Source organism: Carcharhinus amblyrhynchos, chromosome 25 (assembly GCF_965287045.1).
Source record: "Carcharhinus amblyrhynchos chromosome 25, sCarAmb.v2.hapA, whole genome shotgun sequence".
NCBI lineage: Eukaryota > Metazoa > Chordata > Chondrichthyes > Carcharhiniformes > Carcharhinidae > Carcharhinus > Carcharhinus amblyrhynchos.
This window is the reverse complement of record NC_137348.1, coordinates 8,683,688-8,706,671: the sequence shown is the minus strand read 5'-3', so window position 1 is coordinate 8,706,671 and position 22,984 is coordinate 8,683,688. Positions and strand designations below refer to the sequence as shown.

Here is a 22,984-nt window from a genome sequence, read left to right as displayed (position 1 = left end):
TGGCTCCTCCAAGGGCTGTCTTGCTGCAATCTTCACAGGTGTTGTGGCCAGTCCCAGGGCCACACCCCTTGATTTGTCACTGTCTGTCGCAGATGCCTGTAAATTCTCAAGTCTGGGTGAGGAGGGATGACTGGCCCTGTGGATTTATTTAACCCACTAACAAACGACCTCTCTGGCCCAGAACTGTTTGGAAGTCTGGAGTTTCATTCCCTCTGAAGAACATTTAAGAATTGAATTTGTTTCTTAAATGAAAGCTTGTGTTCTGATATTTATATTTCTCCTTTATCCATATTGTGCATTCCAATCTATACTTCACTCGCTATACAATTATTTAAATAGGATTTTTATAATTTCTTGTAATTCCGTCTATAAGAGTTCTTCAGTTTGGGGTTTTGATTAGTCTCCAAGCTGCCTGCATGGATGCAAAATGCCACAGGTCCCTTCGAGATTGCGCCACATTTAAGTTGATGCCTGAATAGAGAATATCTATGCTCTGAAGTCCAGTGAAGCCACACATCAGTCTTCATTAGAGATTTCTTGCTGTTCCACTGCTGCTGACTGCAAAATCTATTATAAAACGTGCATATCATAGAATCCCTACAGTGAAGAGGAGGCCGTTTGGCTCATCAAGTCTGCATTGTCCACAAACCCACCCAGGCCCTATTCCCATAACCCCTTAGGTTAACCCCTGATACTAAGGGGCAATTTAGTATGGCCAATCCACCTAACCCACACATCTTTGGACTGTGGGAGAAAATGCACACAGACACAAGGAGAACGTGCAGACTCCACACCAGACAGTGACCCGAGGTCGGAATTGAACCGGGGTCCCTGGTGCTGTGAGGTAGCAGTGCTAACCACTGTGCCACTGGGCCAACCTCATGTTGTAATGAGCATTGCTGCATTGAATGCATAGTGAGAAACAGTGCAGTTCCACTCAAATATTTTACGTGCACATAAACACTGAGTATGTGAAATGTGCACATTATTAATCATAGAATCCCTTCAGTGCTGAAGGAGGCCATTTAGCCCATCGAGTCTGCACCGACCACAATCCCACCCAGACCCTATTCCTGTAACCCCACAAATTTACACTGCTAGTCCCCCTGACACTTGGGTCAATTTAGCATAGCCAATCAACTTAACCAGCACATTTTTGGACTGTGGGAGGAAACTGGAGCACCTGGAGGAAACTCACATAAACACGGGGAGGACGGGCAGGCTCCACATAGGCAGTGACCCGAGGCTGGAATTGAACCCAGCTCTCTAGTGATGTGAGGCAGCCATGCTAACCACTGTGCCACCTTGTTGCCCCAAAAAATATAGTAGAAACTGAAAATGCTGGAAAAACTCAGCGGGTTTGGCAGCGTCTGTGAAGGGAGAAACATTGAGTCCATATGACTCGCTAAAGTAATGGGTCTGAAATTCTCCTGCTTTCGCGCTTACTCTGGATTTGGAATATTTTTGGGGAGATTCCCCCCAAAGGGAGGGAGAAATGTGATAGATTTTATATCGTGGAGGAGGGTTGAAGTGGATGGAGCAGAGTAGGTAGTCGGGGATAGGTGTGGGTTGGGAGAGACTGTAACAAATAAAATCCATCGCATTTCTCCCTTTCTTTAATTCTGAAGAAGAATCCCATGGACTGAATGTAACTCTTTTCTCTCTGCACAGACACTGCCGGGCTACTGGGCTTTTCCAGCCTTTTCTGATTCTTATTTCAGATTTCCAGCATTTGCAGTATTTCACACTTATTACAAATGCAGTGTTGTTTTAGCAAGATGTCACTTTGCATTAGCTCTCCTCTCCAAAACCAATTCTCTGATAGAGGACCGGGAATGAAATGGAGCAATGGGATAATGAGCGAGAGTCCCTGGGCTAATTTTGCATCAATTTGAGTTGCCACTTGGCTTCGATCATCTTTTTTGGTAGGGGTTTGCCCAATTCATAATCTTGTGCTTGGATTAAAACTGATTAGCTGTGTGAATGGGAACTGGGCAGTGCAAATCTGATTTGAACATCAAGGATCTTTACTTGAGGTTGTTGCCACGTATCTATCTGGCCAGGTATCTTCCGATGCTCCGTTCAACACTCTGGGTGGCACAGTGGTTAGCCCTGTTGCCTCACAGCGCCAGGGACCCAGGTTTGAGGTACTGTGAGCAGGTATGATAGTGGCATTTATGGGACAACAAGACAAATATATGAATAGGATGGGAATGGAAGGATGCGTCCGTGCATACATTTTTAGTTTAGGCAGCCATCATGATCAGCGTAGGCTTGGGCCTGTTCCTCTGCTGTGCTTTACTTTGATTCCTGCCTTGAGTCAGTGTCTGTGTGGAGGTTGCACATTCTCCCTGTGTCTGCATGGGTTTCCTCCAGTTTCCTCCCACAGCCCAAAGGTGTGTGGGTTAGGTGGATTGGCCATGTTAAGTCAGCCCTCAGTCAGGGGGATTAGCAGGGTAAATATATGGAGTACAGGGATAGGGCCTGTGATTGTGGTCAGTGCAGACTCGATGGGTTGAATGGCCTCCTTCTGCACTGTAGAGATTCTATGGATCTTATGAAAGAGATGGAATCCACAGTAATTTTCTTCTTATAAATGTGCAATTCTTTGTTTTGTACAGGCGGCACAATGGTGCAGTGGTTAGCTCGGCTGCCTCACAGCGCCAGGGAACCAGGTTCAGTTACCTTGGGACACTGTCTGTGTGAAGGTTGCACCTTCTCCCTGTGTCTATGTGGGTTTCCTCCGGGTTCTCTGTTGTACTGCCACATCCCAAAGACGTGCAAATTAGGTGGATTAGCCAGGCAAATATGTGGGGTTATGGGGATGGGGTGGGGGGGGGGGGGCAGTAGGCCTGGCTGGGATGGTCTGTTGGAGAGTTGGTGCAGACTTGATGGGCTGAATGGCCTCCTTCTACACAGTAGGGATTCTCTGTAAACCATCTCATGCGAAGATTCCAGTACTTTCAGCAATTCCTAATGTTTTCTGCCAGATCGCCATCTGTTACATCAGCAGTTAGGATGAAAGTAATTCCCATTGTTTGAACTAAACTTGCGGAGGAATGAATAAAGTAGGTGTATGTGTCACGGTAGACATTGACGCACAAACAGAGCCCTTTCCCCGTTCACCATGTGAAAGAGGTTGCAGTTGGATGATTTCTACCTGCTGTCTTCGGTCATAATTATTTGAACAATAAAACTAAGCTGGTAGTTTTTACAGAACTGAAACAGGTTTTGTTTTAAAGCGTTCTTTCCGGGATGTGGGCGTTGCTGGCTGGGGCCAGCATTTATTGTCCATCCCTAATTGCCCCTGAGAAGGTGGTGATGAGCTGTCTTCTTGAACCACAGGTGAAGGTTTTTATGAATAAAAGCAAATTACTGCAGATGCTAGCATCTGAAACCAAAAGGGAAAATGCTGGAAAATCTCAGCAGGTCTGGCAGCATCTGTAAGGAGAGAAAAGAGCTGATGTTTCGAGTCTGCGCATGTCCATTCGGCAAAGCTGGAGACAGAAAGGTCAATGAAGGGAAGGACAGTGTCTGAGATGGGCCAGGTGGAGGGGTGGAAACTGGAAGCAAAGTTGATGAATTTTTCGAGGTCTGGATGAGAGCATGGCTTTGACAAAGGATCATGTGGACTCAACATCAGCTCTTTTCTCTCCTTGCAGAGGTTGCCAGACCTGCTGAGATTTTCCAGTGTTTTCTCTTTTGGTTTGGGGGTTTTTATCATTATCATTTTTTTGCCAGCACATTGGGCTGAATGGCCTCTGAGTCGTAAAATTTCTATGGTTCTGTTGGAACACCCAAGGTGTTGTTCAGAAGTTAAGCAGGAGATGTTTCCACCTTATTTGTCTTTAGCATGATTGCATTTTATGCTGGAGATTAATTACTTGCTGGAGATTGAGAATGTGGGATCGAGAGTTTGCTATGTTGTCGGGGCACCATAATGCATGAAGTGTAATGCACAATGAGATGTATGGTTAAAAGTTGGGGAAACAGGGAGAGCAGCCATCAGTTCACGTTGTCCTGGCTCCTCAAACCCTCCAGCTCCCCTGCTTAGCTGCTCATTCATATCAAGTCTCTCCCTGTCCTAGTGCTGTGTGACTAGAGCTTATCGATGATAGTGTGAATGGCAAGCATTGCCCAGGAGTCTCTGGTTGACTTACTTCCCTGTTGAGGAATTCTGGGCTTGTTTTTTAAAAATTCTTTTAAAATGTGATTTATTATTGTCACATGCATTTGTATATAGTGAGAAGTATTGTTTCTGGCAGGCTGTACATAGAGAAGGAGAGGAGAAGGTTACAGAAAGTAGTGTTACAGTTATCAGTAGGGTGTAGAGAAAGATCAACTTAGTGCAAGGTAGGTCCATTCAAAAGTCTGATGGCAGCATGGTGGCACAGTGGTTAGCACTACTGTCTCACACTGCCAGGGACCTGAGTTCAACTCCTGGCTTGGGTCACTCTGTGGAGTTTGCACATTCTCCCCATGTCTGTGGGTTTCCTCCCAGGTGCTCGGGTTTCCTCCCGCAATTTGAAGGACGTGCATTAACACGAACAGACGCCAAGAGTGTGGCAACGAGGGGAATTTCACAGTAACTTCATTGCAGTGTTAATGTAAGCCTTACTTGTGACTAATAAGCAAGCTTAACTTAAGATGCTGTTCTTGAGTCGGTCGGTACGTGACCTCAGACTTTTGCACCTTTTTCCCGACAGAAGAAGGTGGAAGGGAGAATGTACGAGGGGTCCTTATTTATGCTGGCCGCTTTGCCAAGGCAGCGGGAAGTGTAGACAGAGTTAGTGGAAGTTGGATGGGATTTTTTGTGCCCCCTTGTGGTGTGTTTCATAGCAGTAGAGGCAGCTGGCCAGTGGCGGAATCTTCTGCTGATCCCACTGCTGTCAATGGCATTTCCCATTCAGGGAAACTCATGGCAGGGCTCGCTGTTGGCAGGAGATCCCACCCGGAACAGCTGGGCTCACAGTTTGAGGATAGGGGGTAAACCTTTTAGAACTGAGGTGAGGAGAAATTTCTTCACCCAGAGGGTGGTGAATGTGTGGAATTCACTACCACAAAGTAGTTGAGGCCAAAATATTGTGTTATTTCAAGAAAAAATTGGGGGAGGGGTGTGGGGATGCTCCTACCCCACCAAACTAATTTTCTAATGTAACATGGGGGGAGAATCTTGCAACTGGGCATGTGTGGGATTCGTGCTTGCTTTCCTGCATCTCCCAGCATTGGATTTCCAGCGCCATCTGATTCGTGCAGGAAAGTGGTGGGAATATCAGATAGGTGCTTTACACCTTATTTTAATGTTGTTTTAACATGCTTAGCAGGCCTGGGGCTGAATTCTCCAGGCCCAATAGCATCTCTCTCCCCACCAGGAGTATTTCGCTCCTGCGGGTTTAGATAGCTCCCCACTTTTGGGGAACAAGTGGCCTGACCCCACTGGAGTGAAGGGGGTGAGGCCCACAGGGGCTGGGCTTAGGGGCAATCAGTGGGGGTCTAGTGGTAGTATCACTGGCCATGTGTCCTCCAGAGTTTAGAAGATTGAGAGGTGATCTCATTAAAATATACAAATGCTTACAGGGCTGGACATGATGGATACAGAATGGATATTTCCCTTGGCTGGGGGTTGGGGGTGGGGGTAGCAGGGATGGTGTAGGAATATTGTCACTTAGCCATGTTTGGATCATTTTTCTTGGGCTTTTGTCACAAAGGAAAGTATATTTATTGTATACCACGTATTAATTCTTTAAATACTAGCCAGTGCCTGTCAACTGTCATACTTTTTATTCTAGTTTCCCAATCTACAACAGCCAACTTGCTGCTCATAGCATTGTAACTTACTTTGTTTAGATTTAAGAGCCTAGTTTTGGATTGAAATAGATCATTTTCAAGATTAATGTAAAACTCTGATCATGTTATGATCACTATTGCCTTAAGGTTCCTTTACAATAAGATTATTAATTAGCCATTTCTGATTGCACAATACTAGATCTAAAGTATTTCATTCCCTTGTTGGATGCTTAACAAATTGTTTTGATTTTTTTATTATTGTCACATGTATTTGTATATAGTGAGAAGTATTATTTCTTACATGGTATACAGAAAAGCACACCATTCATAGAGAAGGAAAGGAGACAATGCAGAATGTAGTGTTACAGTCATAGCTAGGGTGTAGAGAAAGATCAACTTGGTAGCTCCATTCAGAAGGAGCTGTTCTAGAGTCAATTGGTACGTGACCTCAGACTTTTGTATCTTTTTCTCGACGGAAGAAGGTGGATGAGAATATATCTAGGATGCATGGGGTCCTTGATTATGCTGACTGCTTTCCCAAGGCAGTGGGAAATATAAACAGAGTCAATGGATGGGAGGCTGATTTGCATGATGGATTGGGCTACATTCATGACCCTTTTGTAGTTTCACTCTGCTGTTAGGGTGATGATTTAGAGAGTTACTTATACCTCCAGTAATTTATTTATCTTTGTGACTGCTTCCAAAATTTAAAACACACATTAGGATAGTTGGTGTAGTGAATAAAAATAGATGATTAATTATAAGGTGTGATTTCAAATGCTGAGCTATTTTTGTGCCATTGTATGAGGAACCTTTGCTTCTCATTTCAACACAAAAAATTGCTCTATGCTCAACTGAGGTTAATTTTATGCTGTCTTTGAGGGATTTTCACTATTGTAGGTTCATGAGTGACATAATGATGTGGGGATGATCTTGTGCACTCTCTTAAATGGAAACCATTCCATCCCACACAATTAAGGTTCAGTGTGTACCTCACATACCATGGACAAGTACAGGCCAAAATATTTGTACCCCAGTGGAAATCATGCAAAAAACTTTGCCATCATTCTCCCATCTCTGTGACTTTGTAATGATTGCTCTTTGTCATTGACTGTCAAGGTCCCAGGGAAATACATGTAGGAAGAGGCTAAAATATAGAAGTATTCACCATTATGGGCCAACTCTAATCTTGTACTGTCAATGCAGGATACTTAAAGATGATGAGGCATTTTGGGAGGACTAACAAGGCAAGGGAATATACAGTGAATGGTAGGATGCCTGGAAGTACGGAGGACCAGAGAGATCTTAGGGTGCTAGACCAAAGAACCCTGAAGACAGTAGGATAGGATAGATAAATTGTGGGGATTAGCAAGTGCACGAGTGGTGATTTACCAAAATTTGCTGGACTCTGGGGTGGTTTGGAAAACAGCAAATGTGACACCACTGTTTAAATAAGGAGGTGGACAAAAGGCGGGTAACTATAGGCCGGTTAGCTTAACTTCTGCAGTATGGGAAATGCTTGAATTTACCTTCAAGTAAGAAATAGTGAGACACTTGGATTTAAATTGTCCTGTTGGACAGACGCAGAATGGGTTCAAAAGAGAAAATGCTGGAAAATCTCAGCAAGTCTGGCAGCATCTGTAAGGAGAGAAAAGAGCTGACGTTTCAAGTCCAGGTGACTCTTTGTCAAAGCTAAGTTCATGAAGGGAGGTCATGTTTGACGAGTTTGATGGAATTCTTTTGAAAACGTTACATGTGCAGTGGAAAATGGGAAACCTGTGGATGTGGTGTATCTGGATTTTCAGAAGGCGTTGGACAAGGTGTCGTACCAAAGACTGCTACATAAGATAAAGGTGCACAGTGCTATGGGTAATGAGTTGGCATGGATAGAGTAGACTGGGACTATACTCAAAAGAATGAGGGGAGATCTTGTAGAAACATAAGATTATTAAGGGGATAGATAAGAAAGAAGCAGGGAGGTTGTTTCCACTGGAAAGTGAAACTATAAAACTAAGGGGCATGGCCACAAAATAAGGGGGAGCAGATTTAGGACTGACCTGAGGAGGAACTTCTTCACACAAAGCATTGTGAATCTGTGGAATTCCCTTCCCAGTGAAACAGATGAGGCTACCTCACTGAATTTTTTAATGCAAGGATAGATACATTTTTGGACAATAGAAAGATTAAGGGTTATGGTGAGCAGGCGGGTAAGTGGAGCTGAGTCCACAGAAAGATCAGCCATGATCTTATTGAATGGCGGAGCAGGCTCGAGGGGCCTGATGGCCAACTCCTAGTTCTCATGTTCTTATGTTTATGTTGATTCTCATTCCCGCTGCTATCAGTGGGATTTCCCATTGAAGATACCCCGCACTATCGGGAACCCACGAGCGGGGGTGCATTGCTGGTGGGGTCAGAGAACTCTGCTGGGATGAATGGCCAGAGAATTCGGCAAAAGTCTTTAAAATATGGCTTGAATTCACAGACCTCTTACTCAGAGACAAGAACACTGTCACTGAGCCACACTGGTACCTAAAGAAGGTTTGATACGGCATCAGAATTATGCTGTATCCTCCCATCCAAACACGAGAGCTTCCTTGCTGTTCAAATTTTTTCCAAGATGTGTGCTGACCAAATGCTATTTCACATCAATACAATAAACACACCCTGGTACACAATCAGCTCCCATTCCCAGTGTGAAACACCATTAGCTCAGACAGGACGTGGGCCAGACACAGAATATAATTGTCCTTCCTCTGATAACAACATACTCTGAATTCCCATCCTAAAAACACTGTTCAAAAATTTATCTATCCTGCTTGTTATGGGCAAATCAGCTGGCATGGTGGCACAGTGGATAGCACTGCTGCGTCACGGTGCCAGGGACCCAGTTTGGGTCACTTTGTGAGGAGTCTGCACGTTCTCACCATGTCTGCATGGGTTTCCTCCGGGTGCCCCAGTTTCTTGCAAAGATGTGTGGGTTAGTCTGATTGGCCATGCTAAATTGCCCCTGAAAATCACAGGGAATAGCTGGGGTAAATGCATGGGGTTATGGGGAGAGGGCATGGGTGGGGTTATGGTCAGTGCAGAATTGATGGGCTGTGATTCAATATGATTCTGTTACATTGGATGGATTGGCTGTGCTAAATTGCCCCTCAGGGCCAGATTTTACCAATTGGAGGCTAAGTGCCGGATCTGGATGTAAAACGGATCCGAGTCCGGAATCCCCATTCCAGCGCGCCCATACGCTTTTTGCCGGCTCCGGTCCGGTGTGTGCACTGGGGTGGGGCTTAGTGCTGCCAGAACGATTGGAGCGCTGAACTGCGCGTGCGCAGTTTCGGGGAAAAAAACCTGAAACAGTGTGCCCGGGCGTGATAAACAAAGCCAGAAAGCCAGGGTGGGGGTTGGAGGGAGGATGAACCATGACCGGAACCCCGGGGGGGGGGGGGGGGTTGGTGGTGGCAGGCCCCTCTGGCAAACGGCCCCCGATCAGACCCCCCACCTCAGGAGGCAGCCCCCGGCAGATGCCTGAATTTACTGCGGTTTGGGTGCAAATGTTTGGTAAAATTGGGCCTTTAGTGTCCTAATATGTGCAGGTTAGATGTATGAGCCATGGGAAATGTGTGGGGTTGGAGGGATAGGCCAGGAGAGAGAACCTGGTTAAGATATTCTGTCAGACTCTTCTGCACTGTAGAATTTCTATGATTCCTACAGTACCTACACTTCAAAAATAATTCATTGACTAAATCATGTTGGGATGACTTAAGATCATGAATCATGCTCTGTAAAGGTAAGCTTTTCTTTTCTCTCACTCTCCTTTTTATTTTCTTACTCCCCACTCTCATTTCACCCTCAGTAATCCACTTTTTGAAAAGTGCTGTGGATCAGGCGCCCCCAGTACATTCATGTGCAAAGCACAAAATAAGTCGCCAAAAATCCTTAAGTGGAGTGATGGCTCACTCTCAAATCAGAAAGTTTAATATCCTCTTAGCTTTATTGTTGCATTTTCTGTTCAATCAGATGCAGTATCCAGCTAGATGTAGGTGAGTCTCTGCAATAATCACTAAAGGAACTGGGGAACTGGCCATGACAATTTAGTAAAAAGTCTGACAACACCAGGTTTTAGTCCAACCTATTTATTTGATAATATACTCACAAGCTTTCGAGGGACACCCTCTTCGTCAGGTCCATTCACCTGACGAAGAGGGTGTCCCTCGAAAGCTTGTGAGTATATTATCAAATAAATAGGTTGGACTAAAACCTGGTGTTGTCAGATTTTTTACTGTGTTTACGCCAGTCCAACGCCGGCATACCCACATCATGACAATTTAGTCAGATTGCTTAGGGGAGACCAACTGTATTTAAAAACACAGCTCTGATGAAGGGTCATCTGGACTCAAAATATTGGCTCTACTTTATTGCCACACCTGCTGAGATTTTCCAGCATTTTTCTGTTTTTGTATTTAACAATGCTATGTTTTATTAAAAGAATGGGAAGGAGATGGTAGTTTCTATTAAGGTAATTCTAAGTGTGTGCATGTGTATTTCTGTGTGTGTGTGTCAGTGTGCATGGTGTGTGGGAAGGCAGGTGGTGGGACCTGTGGAAAATGCTTGAGTAAGTCTTCTGGATTCAGATCTAGTGCACCCAGAATCATTAGAATCCCTGCAATGCAGAAAGAGGCCATTTGGCTCACTGAGCCTGCACTGACACCTTCCCTGTAACATCACATATTTACCCTGCTAATCCCCCTGATACCTGGGGGCAATTGAGCATGGCCAATTAATGTAACTCGCACATCTTTGGACTGTGGGAGGAAACTGGAGCTCCCGGAGAAAACAAACATAGGGAAAATGTGCAAACACCAGGCAGACAGTGACCCAAGGCCAGAATTGAACTCCGGGTCCCTGAGGCAGCAGTGCTAACCACTGTGACACTGTGTGCTGCCCATAGTAAGTAAAAGGAAAACTCAGCAAGTCACTCAGCATCTAACAAGGAAAGATGTGTTCTCATTTTGCTGCTGTCCCTTGAGATTTTGAAGGGGTACCCTTAGACCGTAGGCTGTAGGAGCCGAATTAGGCTATTTGGTCCATCGTCTACTCCAGCGTTCAATGAGATCATGACTGAATTGATGTGATAATCCTCAACTTCACTTTCCCACCTTATCCCCATAACCCTCAATTCCCTTATTGATTATCAACTCGGCCTTAAACATACTCAATGACCCAACTTCTACAGCCCTCTGCAGTAAAGAATTCCACAGCTCCACTCTCCTCACCAGAAAATAAATTCCTCCTCATCTCTGTCTGAAATGGGTGACTCCTTCCCCTGGGGTGATATCCTCCTCCTTCCCTTTCAGAAGCTAAGCGACCTTTGGGGCATTTGCAGTTTTTCTGTGCTTGATTCCGTTGTCTAGCATTCACTCCTGATTTTCCCCGTTGCATCCAGTGCGTTCCTTTGTCTTTCATTTGAGTAATGACTCACATCACAGCAATTCTGTGCTCACAACGTGATCGTTGTATGTCTGTGTCTTTGGATCATTTGTATCTGATGGACTCTGAGAATATAATGTGAATAGCACAGTCATTCATTATCATTGGCTTAAGTGTGTGTGTGTGTGTGTGTGGTTTTGCATATGTGTGAGTGTGTGTTTGTGTAGGGGGAGGGCAGGGAGGCCGAGGGGGGTGGGTGGGGAACGATCCTATTTGATGTCTTCCCAAATCGTAATTTAAAATTGATTGGAGTCACAAATGTGAATAGCATAGACGCTCAAAATTGTTACATTAATAGTCATTGGACAGGTAAATGAGAAAATAGGCAACGAATTGGTGCAATTATTTTGTAGTTTGGACAGCTATCCCTTTGTCTTGATCTTTTCTTGTTCCTTTTTGCCAGGTCTCGAATGACTGATGTGTTTTTGTACGGACAGTTCTGGCTGTGGTGACTGTGTTGAATGAAGGGAGGTTATTCAGGCTGTAAGCAAAACTGTGGAGAGCTTTCAAAAATGCAGAGAATACCGCTTGTATTCCAGGCATCTCTAATTCTTCTGACTTTACACAGGGAAACAAAACAGTCAATAAAATAAGATTGCTGCTTGTTAGAGGTGTGAGCTGTAGTATTTCACTATGGGTGGCATTTAGCACAATGGTTAGTACTGTTGGCTCACAGCACCGGGGACCTGGGTTTGATCCCCAGCTTGGGTCACTGTCTGTGTGAAGTTTGCACATTTTCCCCATGTCTGTGTGGGTTTCCTCCCACAGTCTGAAAGACGTGCTGGTTAGGGGCATTGGCCATGCTAAATTCTCCCTCAGTGTACCCGAACAGGCACCAGAGTATGGCGACCTGGGGATTTTCACAGTAATTTCATTGATGTAAGCCTTCTTGTGACATTAATGAAGAAAATAACCCGCATTCTTCACAGCCAATGGTTTAAAATCTCACTTGGAATTTTCTCCATTTTGTAAGCAATGTGAAAATATTCAGCGAATAGGGCCAGAGTTAGAGTTTGTACCCACAGGCTAATTTCATGTCAACCAAGATAGTTTATTCAAGTGTAATCATAGAATCCCTACAGTACAGAAGGCAGCCACTTGGCCCATTGTGTCTGCAGCAACCACAATCCCATCCAGACCCTATCCCCATAACCTCACACATTTACCCTAGCTAGTCCCCTGACACTAAGTGGTAATTTAGCATGGCCAATCAACCTAACCCACACATCTTTGGATTGTGGGAGGAAACTGGAACACCCAGAGGAAACCCACGCAGACACGGGGAGAATGTGCAAACTCCACACAGTGACCCGAGGCTGGAATTGAACCTGGGTCCCTGGCACTCTGCCACCGTGCTGCCCATAATATTTACTTCATGGTCTCCATGGTCATTTATTTGAGAACTGCTCAGTTAGTTACCAGTTAATAATTGTATTTATCCTGGAGAAACTTCCATATCCCTCCCACGCTTGATTTGCCACCTTTATACCATTATACATCATTATAGACATTAAGATTGCAATTCCCACCTTCTGTGACATTGGTTGGAGTTTTCCGACTATTCCCAATACCAGGATTCTCCAGTCCCATCACAGCGAATAGAGATTTAGCTGAGTGCCAAATTCCCCGTCCTTGCTGCAGTGGCAACAGGGCGTGAATGGAAAATTCCAGTCAGTTATTTTTTGGCTGACACCAACTTATTTTGTGCTTCTGTTTCTTCTCTGCCTTTCCATTTGCCTTCCTAACTGCCGACTGAACCTGCACGTTAACTTTAAGAGAATCTTGAATAATAACTCCCAAGTCCCTTTGTGTTTCTGATTTCCTAAGCATTTCCCCATTTAGAAAATGGTCTGTGCCTCCATTCCTTTTTCCAAAGTGCATAACCTCACACTTTTCTACATTGGATTCCATCTGCCACTTCTTTGCCCGCTCTCCTATCCTGTCCAAGTCCTTTTGCAGCCTGTCCCTCTACATATCTTTGTATCATCTGCAAACTCAGCAACGGTGCCTTCAGTTCCTTCCTCCAAATCATTAATATATATTGTGAAGAGCTGTGGTCCCAGCACTGACCCCTGAGGCACACCACTAGTCACTGCTGCCATCCTGAGATGTCCACTCTCTGCCTTCTGCCAATCAGCCAATCCTCTATTCGTGCCAGGATCTTACCCTGAACATCATGGGCATTTAATTATTTAAGTCTCCTATGTGGCACCTTGTCAAAGGCCTTCTGGGAATCTAAATAAATCATGTCCACTGAACAAAGAACAAGCAACAAAGACAATTATAGCACAGGAACAAGCCCTTTGGCCATCCAAGCCTGCACTGACCATGCTGCCTCACTGAACTAAAGTCCCCTACCCTTCCGAGGACCATATCCCTCTATTCCCATCCTATTCATGCCACTTAAATCACTATTGGATATCTGCTTCCACTACCTCTCCTGGCAACGAGTTCCAGGCACCCACCACCCTTTGCGTAAAAAAAAAACTTGCCTCGTACATCTCCTTTAAACCTTGCCCCTCGCACCTTAAACCTATGCCCCCTAGTGATTAACTCTTCCACCCTGGGAAAAAGCTTCTGACTATCCACTCTGTCCATGCCCCTCACAATCTTGTAGACTTCTATCAGATTGCACCTCAACCTCTGTCATTCCAGTGAGAACAAGCCAAGTTCCCTCAACCTCTCCTCATAGCTAATGCCTTCCATGCCAGGCAACATCCTGGTAATTCTTTCCTGCACCCTCCCCAAAGCCTCCACATCCTTCTGAGTGTGGTGATCAGATCTGATGCTCTGCAACCCAGAATACTTAAGGGAGTGGCCTTAGAAATAATTGATGCATTGGTGATTATTTTCCCATATTCTATGAATCCTGGAAGAACTCCAGTGGATTGTGGGGTAGCTAATGTAACCCCACTTTTTAAAAAAGGAAGAAGAGAGGAAATAGGGAATTATAGGCCAGTTAGCCTGATATCAGTAGTGGGGAAAATGCTGGAGACAATTATTAGGGGTGTAATAACTGAGCATTTGGGAAGCAGTGACAGGATGAGTCCAAGTCAGCATGGATTCACTAACGGGAAATCGTGCTTGACAAATCTTCTGGAATTTTTTAGGATGTGATCAGTAGAGTGGATGAATATGAACCAGTGGATGTTGTGTATCTGGACTTTCTAAAGACTTCTGACAAGGCCCCACACAAGAGATTAGTGAGCAAAATTAAAGCTTGTGGTAATGTATTGACGTGGGTAGAGAACTGGTTGGCAGACAGGAGGTAGAGAGTGGGAATGAATGGGTCCTTTTCAGGGTGGCAGGCGGTGAGTCGTGGGGCACCACACAGTTCAGTGCTGGGACCCCAACTGTTCACAATATACGTTAATGAAATAGATGAAGGAATTGGATACAACGTCTGCAAATTTGCAGACAACAGTGGACTAGGTGGCAATATGTGCTGTGAGGAGGATGCTAAGAGGCTGCAAGGTGACTTATACAGGCTGACTGAGTGGGAAAATACCTGGCAAATGCAACAGGGGTGGCATAGTGTTAGCATTGCTGCCTCACAGCACCAGGAGCCTGGGTTCAATTCCCGGCTTGGGTCTGCATGAAGTTTAAGCATGCTCCCCATTTCTGCGTGGGTTTCCTCCAAGTGCTCCGGTTTCCCCCCACAGTCTGAGAGATATGCTTGTCCCTAATAAATTAATTTTCACTTTAATATAATGTGGATAAATGTGAGGTTATCCATTTTGGTGGCATCAACAGGAAGGAAGATCACAATCTGAATGGTGGCAGCTTATGAAAAGGGGAGGTGCAACATGACCGTGGGTGTCGTGGTGGAACAGTCGCTGAAGGTTGGCATACAGGTACAGCAAGCAGTGAGGAAAGCTAATAGCATGCTGGCCTTCATTGAACATAGACCACTACAGCACACAGGCCCTTCAGCCCACAAGTTGTGCCGATCACATCTATACCTACCAAGCCATAGAACTATCTGTAACTTCCAATGCCATTTGATCCCATATACTCATCCAGTAGTCTTTTAAAAGACCCCAGCGAGTTTGCCTCCACCACCACTGACGGCAGCCGATTCCATTCACTCTCCACCCTCTGAGTGAAAAACTTACCCCTAACATCTCCTCTGTACTTGCTTCCCTGCACCTTAAATCTGTGTCCTCTCGTAGCAACCATTTCAGCCCAGGGAAATAGCCTCTGAGAATCCACCCTATCTATTCCTCTCAACATCTTATAAACCTCTATCAGGTTGCCTCTCAACCTTCGTCTCTCCAGGGAGAAGAGTCCCAGCTCCCTCGAGGATTTTAATATAGGAGCAAAGATATCTTGCTGCAGTTATACAGGATGTTGGTGAGGCCACACCTTGAGCATTATGTGCAGTTTTCATAGATCATAGAATTGTAGAATCCCTACAGTGTAGGAGGAGGCCATTTGGCCCATTGAGCATGCATTGACAACAATCCCATCCAGGCCCTATCCCCTTAACCCCATGTATTTACCCTTCTAATCCCCCTAACACTAAGGGACAATTTTAGAATTATCAATCCAACTAACCCGCACATCTTTGGAGGAAATCAGAGCACCCGGAGGGAACCCATGGAGAATGTGCAAACTCCACACACAGTTAGCCAAGCTGGGAATTGAATCTGGGTTCCCTGGCGCTGTGAGGCAGCAGTGCTAACCACTGTGCCACTATGCTGCCCCAAAATGCATGTACTTTGTCCCTGGGTGGGATCAAACCATCATCCTTTTGGTTTACAGCTGAACATACTAACTGAGGGCGCCACAGAGACTACAGTTTTGGTCTCCTAATCTGAGGAAGGACATTCTTGTTATCGAGGGAGTCCAGCAAAGGCTTGCCAGACTGATTCCTGGAATGACAGGACTAACGTGAAAAGAGATTAGATTGACTAGGAATGTACTCACTGGAATGAGAGAGAATCTCATAGAAACATATAAAATGGGATTGGACAGACTAGATGCGGGAAGAATGTTTCTGACAATGGGGAAGTGCAGAACAAGAGGTCACAGTCTAACAAAAAGATGTGAGCCATTCAGGACTGAGAATTTCGTCACTCAGAATTGTGAACCTGTGGAATTCTCTACCACAAAGTTGTTGGGGTCAGTTTGTTTGATATGTCCAAGAGGGAGCTGGATGTGGCCCTTGTGGCTAAAGGGATCAAGGGGTATGAAGAGAAAGCAGGAGTGGGGTACAAAAAGTGCATGATCGCATTGAAAGGTAGTGCAGGCTCGAAGGGCCGAATGGCCTACTCCTGCACCTATTTTCTATGTTTCAATGAAATAAGTGGTTTGTGACTGGAGTTGTAGCTCTATGCAGATTCTTCCATTCAAACTTATCTGTCTCTCAACATTTTGTAATCTGGGTCTGAGGGCTAATTGGAGGGGCTTCAAGGGCCGCATTTGTCCTTCCGGCCACAAGTTGAACAAGCCTGGTGTAAAGGATTTCATTGCATGTTAAAGAACCCGCACTTGCACTGTAAACGTTGACAGACTATTTGGCCAAGCTGGCATCATAATTGAACAAAGAAAATTACAGCACAGGAACAGGCCCTTCGGCTCTCTAAGCCTGCACTGATCATGCCACCCGACTGAACGAAAACCCCCTACCCTTCCGGGGCCCATATCCCTCTATTCCCATCCTATTCGTGTATTTGTCAAGACACCCCTTAAAAGTCACTGTTGTATCTGCTCCCACTACTTTCCCCAGCAGCGAGTTCCAGGCACCCACCAGCCTCTGTTTAAAAAAAAAAGTCACCTGCTGTGTAAGATTGAACCTGTTGTCACGCCACGTCCCCACATATATATTTCCAGCTAGGGAACAGCTGTGAGAATAAAAACAGATAATGCTGGAAAAGCCCAGCAGGCCTGGCAGCATCTGTGGAGAGAGAAACCAAATTAACATTTTCAAGTCAGTGTGAAAGAGTTTTTATTCCAGATGCCCAGGATCAGCAGTATTTTGCTTTTGATGGTTGTAAGAATCCTGGTTGAGCTTTACTGTTTCTGCCTCAAAGGGTACTGAGGCCAAATTGGGGCCCGTACTGTCAATACCCAGAAAGTCAGTCGGAGGGATAGAACTGGAATCCATTTATAAGCATTTATTTGCAGAGTTACACATCACAAGCCTGCACCCCTTAACCCAATAAACAGTGTGTCTATTCATAGAGACTCAAATGAATCCCAGTTAATGCCCACCACCTGAATGTAATTCATATACAGTTAGTACCTAATGCTGTCATGGTTAAGATTATTTAAAGAGCTGGCACACAAGATGGGCCAAATAGCCTTCTGTGCTGTGATTTTTTTTTTTGGTTCGGTTGACGTCAGTGTCTTCCATAGGGCTGGTTGAAAACTCATTGAATTGTAAGTGATTTCAGCAGTGTGCTTGCTTTTCTGTCATTGAAATGATCTCCTGAAAGCTCATATGAAGGTAATCTAGCCTGGAGCAAAAATTAACCTTCTATTACATTCTCCGATTCCCATTGCTTGGTAATGAAGCTCCATAATAAACTAGTTTAATCAATAATCATTCTCTTCTTAGAAATAACCAGCAACTTTTTATTGAAGGAGATAGGATTTGATTGCTGTAAGGAGGCTGCTGTAATGCAATTCTGATGCCCAGCGGATAAACCGTAGAGTGGCTAATTGTTTCTCAAGCACATTTCAAAATTATGGAAGTTGCAATCAACTTCAGACATGCTGGAATAATTTGTTGAATGTGATATTCCTAGTTATATTAGCTGCTCAGTCGCTTCTTCCTTTTCCTTTTTGGTCCCATGAACTTTTCCTATTACAAATTGATTAATTTTTGAACTCAAAAGCAATCTGATCTGAAGAGTCATACATTTGCCAAGGGTGTTGGCCCAGAATTTGCTGAAAATACAGCAGCATGTGAACAGCGTGTACCATTATTGATATGCAAATTGACCAGCCACTAAAGTAAAGTTTATTTATTCGTCACAAGTAGGCTTGCATTAATACTGCAATGAAGTTACTGTGAGAATCCCCTAGGCGCCACATGCTCAGGTAAACTGAGGGAGCATTTGGCATGGCCAATGCATCTAACCAGCAGGTCCTTGGACTGTGGGAAGAAATCGGTGCACCAGAAGAAACCCACGCAGACACGGGGAGAATGAATCACTGTCTGTGTGGACACTGCACAATCAGGGAATTGAACACGGGTCCCTGAAGCTGTAAGCCAGCAATGCTAACCGCTGTGCCATCTTGCTGCCCTAGATGTGGAGTTTGTAATAAGTCCTCGCAGACAGAAGTCCCTTCACCAAAATCCCTTTATTCACAAGTCTGATAACAGCATACAGAGGGTTTTCAGATAGCAGCCTACATTAGGAGTGCCAGAGGAACTGACATTCCTGGTTGAATACAAAGCAAGAAGCTCCCTGATTGGCCCATCAATTTGGCCCTTAATCAGGGAGTTCATATTCTAACAGACCTGCCTCAATTGTCTGATTAAAATCATTACAGAATCTTATTAATTTAGTTGGCGAAATTGTTTGAAGTATTCAATTCTTTCTTTTTTTTTCTCCCCTTCTATTTCTTTTTTTATTGTGTTCCAATCCAATAGACTATTGAGTTGGATGATCAGCCATGATTGTAATGAATGGCAGAACAAGCTCAAGGGCCAAATGGCTTCCCCCACTTCTATATTTCTAACCTTCCTCTATCTGATTTGACATTGAATACAATCCTCCAATTTACTCCTTCCCTTGTTTAATTATCAAGATTTTAATCTCATTTGATCAACAAGATCCAGATGTTACCAAGATCCCAAACACCTCTCGCTGTCAGCTTTCCCCTAGCGCACAAACAGTCTGAGTTGATAGATTCAGGAACAAATCCAACAAGTCAAGCATGAGACTGCTTGCTCTCATCAAATCTGGGGCATTAAATTAGCTGATTCAAAAATAGTGAATAACTCAATGAGATTATAATGGTTGTTTGGTGGTACTGAACTCCAGTATTACTCGAGTACTACTATGTGCAGTTCTGGTCACTAGAAGAATGTGATTGCAATGGAAATGGAGATTTAGCAGGATGTTGCCTGGGCTGAGTGAAATATCTCCTGAGAGGTCAGAGTTCCCCTTCACCAGATTCCTTTTATTTACAAACTTAATTCCACTCCTAGAATGCTTCAGATACAAAGTCAGAATCCTGAGTGTCAGTAGCCCTGACACTCCCATTTTTATATACAGGTGAGGCTCCCTGATTGCGCAGGCAATTATGACCTCAATCAAGGAGACCCACTTCATGGGCCTCAGTGAAGTCATTACACTGGAGTGTTTCAGCTTTGAAGAGAGGTTGGTTTGGCTGGGGTTGTTTTCCTTAGGGAAAAGATGGCTGAGGGTGACCTGATTGGGGTGTACAAAATTTTAAAAATTGAGGGACATAGAATCAGTAGCAAGAAACTTTTCCCTTTTTATAGAAGGATCAATGATCAGGGAACATAGATCTAAGATACGGGGCAAGAGGTTTAGAGGGTATTTGAGGAAAAATGTTTTCACCCAGTGGATGGTGGGAATCTGGAACTCGCTGCCTGAAAGAGTGGGAGAAACAAGAACCCGCAAACATTTAAGAAGCGTTTAGATGAGCACTTGATGTCAAAGCAAACAAGATAAAGAACCAAGTGCTGGAAAATGGGATTAGAATTGATAGGTGCTTGATAGCTGATATAGACACAATGGGCTGAAGGGCCACTTCCTGTGCTGTTAAACCTATTGGGCGATATTTATCTCACTCTCTGTGGGGTGTTTGACAGATTGGGAGGTGTTACACCACTCACTGGCAATAGGGATCTTATGGTCCAGCCATTTGTTAATGAGTTTTCCCATTCGATGCATCCTTTCCTGCCTGAAAGCCCTCATTAGGGGTGCACTGTGAGTGGGACCGCAAGATCCCACTAGTGTGAATGGAAGCAAGATTTCAGCAGATGACTCCATTCTGTAAAAGGAGCAGATTTGAAGCTTTTCATCTTGCACTCATCAGGATGCCATTCTGATCTGGTGAATGCCAGGTAAAAACTTTGGACTGGATGTCACTTTATTCAGAGTATAACACATCCAGCTTTCAAATTATAGAAATAACAGGAAAAATAATCTTGTCATCCCAAAGCATTCCATCATCAATGAAATATTTGCAAATGTTATCACTGCTCGTGGGGAACTATAGCAGCTAATTTGGTTGCAGTAAGGATCCAAAAATGATACTGAGATAAATGATTTAGATCTTGTTCGCAATGAAACTGGGAATGGCCCCAACTCTTTAAATTGTACCACGCAATCTATCATATTCATCCGAGGGGGTAAAAAGGCTCACTCAGCTTAATGTTTCACCTCAGACAGCACCTCCAACAATTCAGCATTCCCTCAATGTCCTTCCTTCAAAAATTTTACTTGTAGAGATCCCCCTTTAGTATGAAATATGCAGATAATGTTTACTATTAAGTCACAGCTTTATCATAATCTTCAAGATTAAATTTAGTGTGTTCATCACTGTGCCTGCTCACAGGCAACTTTTAGACATTGTCAAAGTTCAGAAGTTCCCTTCCTAGTGCAGCTCTAACAGTCAATGATGTCTGTATTCAGGAGAAGGTTATTTTAATGTTACTTGAAAATGCTGAAAGAAATTAAATTCTCCCGTTGCCCACCCTCCTGCTCCCTCTTAATATCTACACCCTTTCTGTCTCCCCATCCATCCCCCTCCCTCCTCCTTTTGCCTCCTCTGTCAGTCCTCCTTCCCTGTCCCCCTCTCTATTATCCCCCTTCCTATTTCTCTCCCTATCGTATCCCTCCCCTCCTTTTCTTCACTCTCACTTACTGTGCTCTCTCCCGTGACTTCCCTCGCCTGTCTTCTCTCTCCCCTTTGCCCCTTCCCCCCCAAACCTATTTCACACACACTCACTCACTCACTCACTCACTCTCTCCTCCTTAGCTTCACCTCCCTCTCTCACTACCCACATTTTCCCTCTCAGCTTCCTCAATCTTCCACCCTCTTCTCCCATTTCCCTCCATCCCTCCCCTCTCTCCCTTCTCACTCCCCTCCCTTTCTTTCACCCCCCTAAACTGCTTTCCACCCTGGTTTTACCCTCATCCTTCCCTCATTTCCCCCATTCCATTATCTCTTGATGCTTTCTACCCTCCCTTTCTCCCTCTCTATTTATTTTCCTCTCTGCTCCCTCCCTCCTCTCCCTCCCATCTCCATTTCCCATCTCTCCCATATCTCCTCTCTCCCTTGCTCACTCTCTCCTCCCTTCCCTCCACCTTGCATCCCTCTGTTTTCTTCTCTCCTCTTTTCCTGTATGCTCATTTTCTCTCTTTATCTCCCACCCTCTCTCCCTGTCTGTCTACACTCTTTTTTCCTCTTCTCCCTCCCTCCCTCTCTCCTCACTCTTTCCCCTCCCTTTCTCCCTGACTTGCCGTTTGTGTGTCTCTGCACTCTCCCCCCCTCTGATTTTTTTTTTCCCCCTCTCCCTCTGTGTCTGCCTGCACTCTCCCCTCTCTTTCAATTCTCCCCTCTCTTTCCTCACTGTCTGTCTCTCTCTCTCTGTCTCTGTCTCTCTCTCTGTCTCTGTCTCTGTCTCTGTCTCTGTCTCTGTGTGTGTGTGTCTGTCTGCACTCTCCTCTCTTCCCCCTTGCCTGACTCAGTGTGAGTGGGTCCAGGCAGGGCAGTGCTGTGCTGAGCTGAGCTGAGCTGGGCTGTGTTGCTCTGTGCTGGGCCGTGTTCCCCTGGGCTGGGGGCGGGGGGGTGGGGGGAAGGGGGTGGTCCCACGTCTCTCTGCCTCACCTGGGCTGGGCGCGCTCCCGCCGCTCTACCTGGATGGATCTGGCGGGCGGGGGGCGCGCCTCGGCCCGGGAGCGGAGCCCGCGTTACCGGTGCCGCTCGCCGCACTCTCAGCCCCCCTCTCGCTGTGTTCACAGACTATCGCCGGCCGGCAGCCAGAGCCGGAGCAGCGACGGAGTCATCCTGGACATCTCCTCCCTGAAAATGAACGAGCTGGAGACGGACGTCCCTCCGCTGCCGCCCAGGTACCGGTTCCGGGATCTGCTGCTGGGGGATCAATCCTTCCAGAACGACGACAGGTAAGAAACTGAACTCCTTCCTCCCGGTTTGATACAAATGCTCCCTCAGTGATGTTCCCCAGTCAAGGTGACTCTCCAGTGGGATTGATACAGGAGCTATCCAAGGTGCTGAACCACTGGCGGAGCTCCCCCTCCAATCTGTTACCGGAACTGTTTTGATACTGATACAGGAGCTATCCTAGGTGCTGAATTCATTGGCGGAGCTCTCCAAAATCTGGTATAGGAGCTATCCTAGGTGCTGAATCGTCAAGAGGACCTCTCCAACGTGCTGAACCCACTGCCGGAGCTATCCTGAATCTGGTACAGGAACTCTCCGCGGTGCTGAATCTGGTACAGTTTGAAGATTTGATTTGATTTATTATTGTCACATATATTAGTATACACTGAAAAGTATTTTCTTGCGCACTATACAGGCAAAACATTCTGTTTATAGAGAAAGAAAGGGGAGGGTGCAGAATGTAGTGTTACGATCATGGCTAGAGTGTAGAGAAGGATCAACTTCACATAAGGTGGTCCATTCAAAACTCTGGCAGCAGGGAAGAAGCTGTTCTTGAGATGGTTGGTTCGTGACCTCAGGCTTTTGTATCTTCTTCCCG

General features: G+C 45.2%; 1 protein-coding gene across 2 annotated transcripts in view; it reads left to right on the top strand.

Annotated features, from left to right (window-relative positions):
* Positions 1–22,984, top strand: part of kcnt1b (potassium sodium-activated channel subfamily T member 1b) — a 443,838-nt gene that overhangs the window by 9,349 nt on the left and 411,505 nt on the right. For both annotated transcript variants that reach the window (XM_080212543.1, XM_080212545.1), the window contains exon 2: positions 22,227–22,388. In XM_080212543.1, coding sequence (XP_080068669.1) covers positions 22,227–22,388 — 162 coding nt within the window. The remainder of the gene's footprint in view (positions 1–22,226; positions 22,389–22,984) is intronic.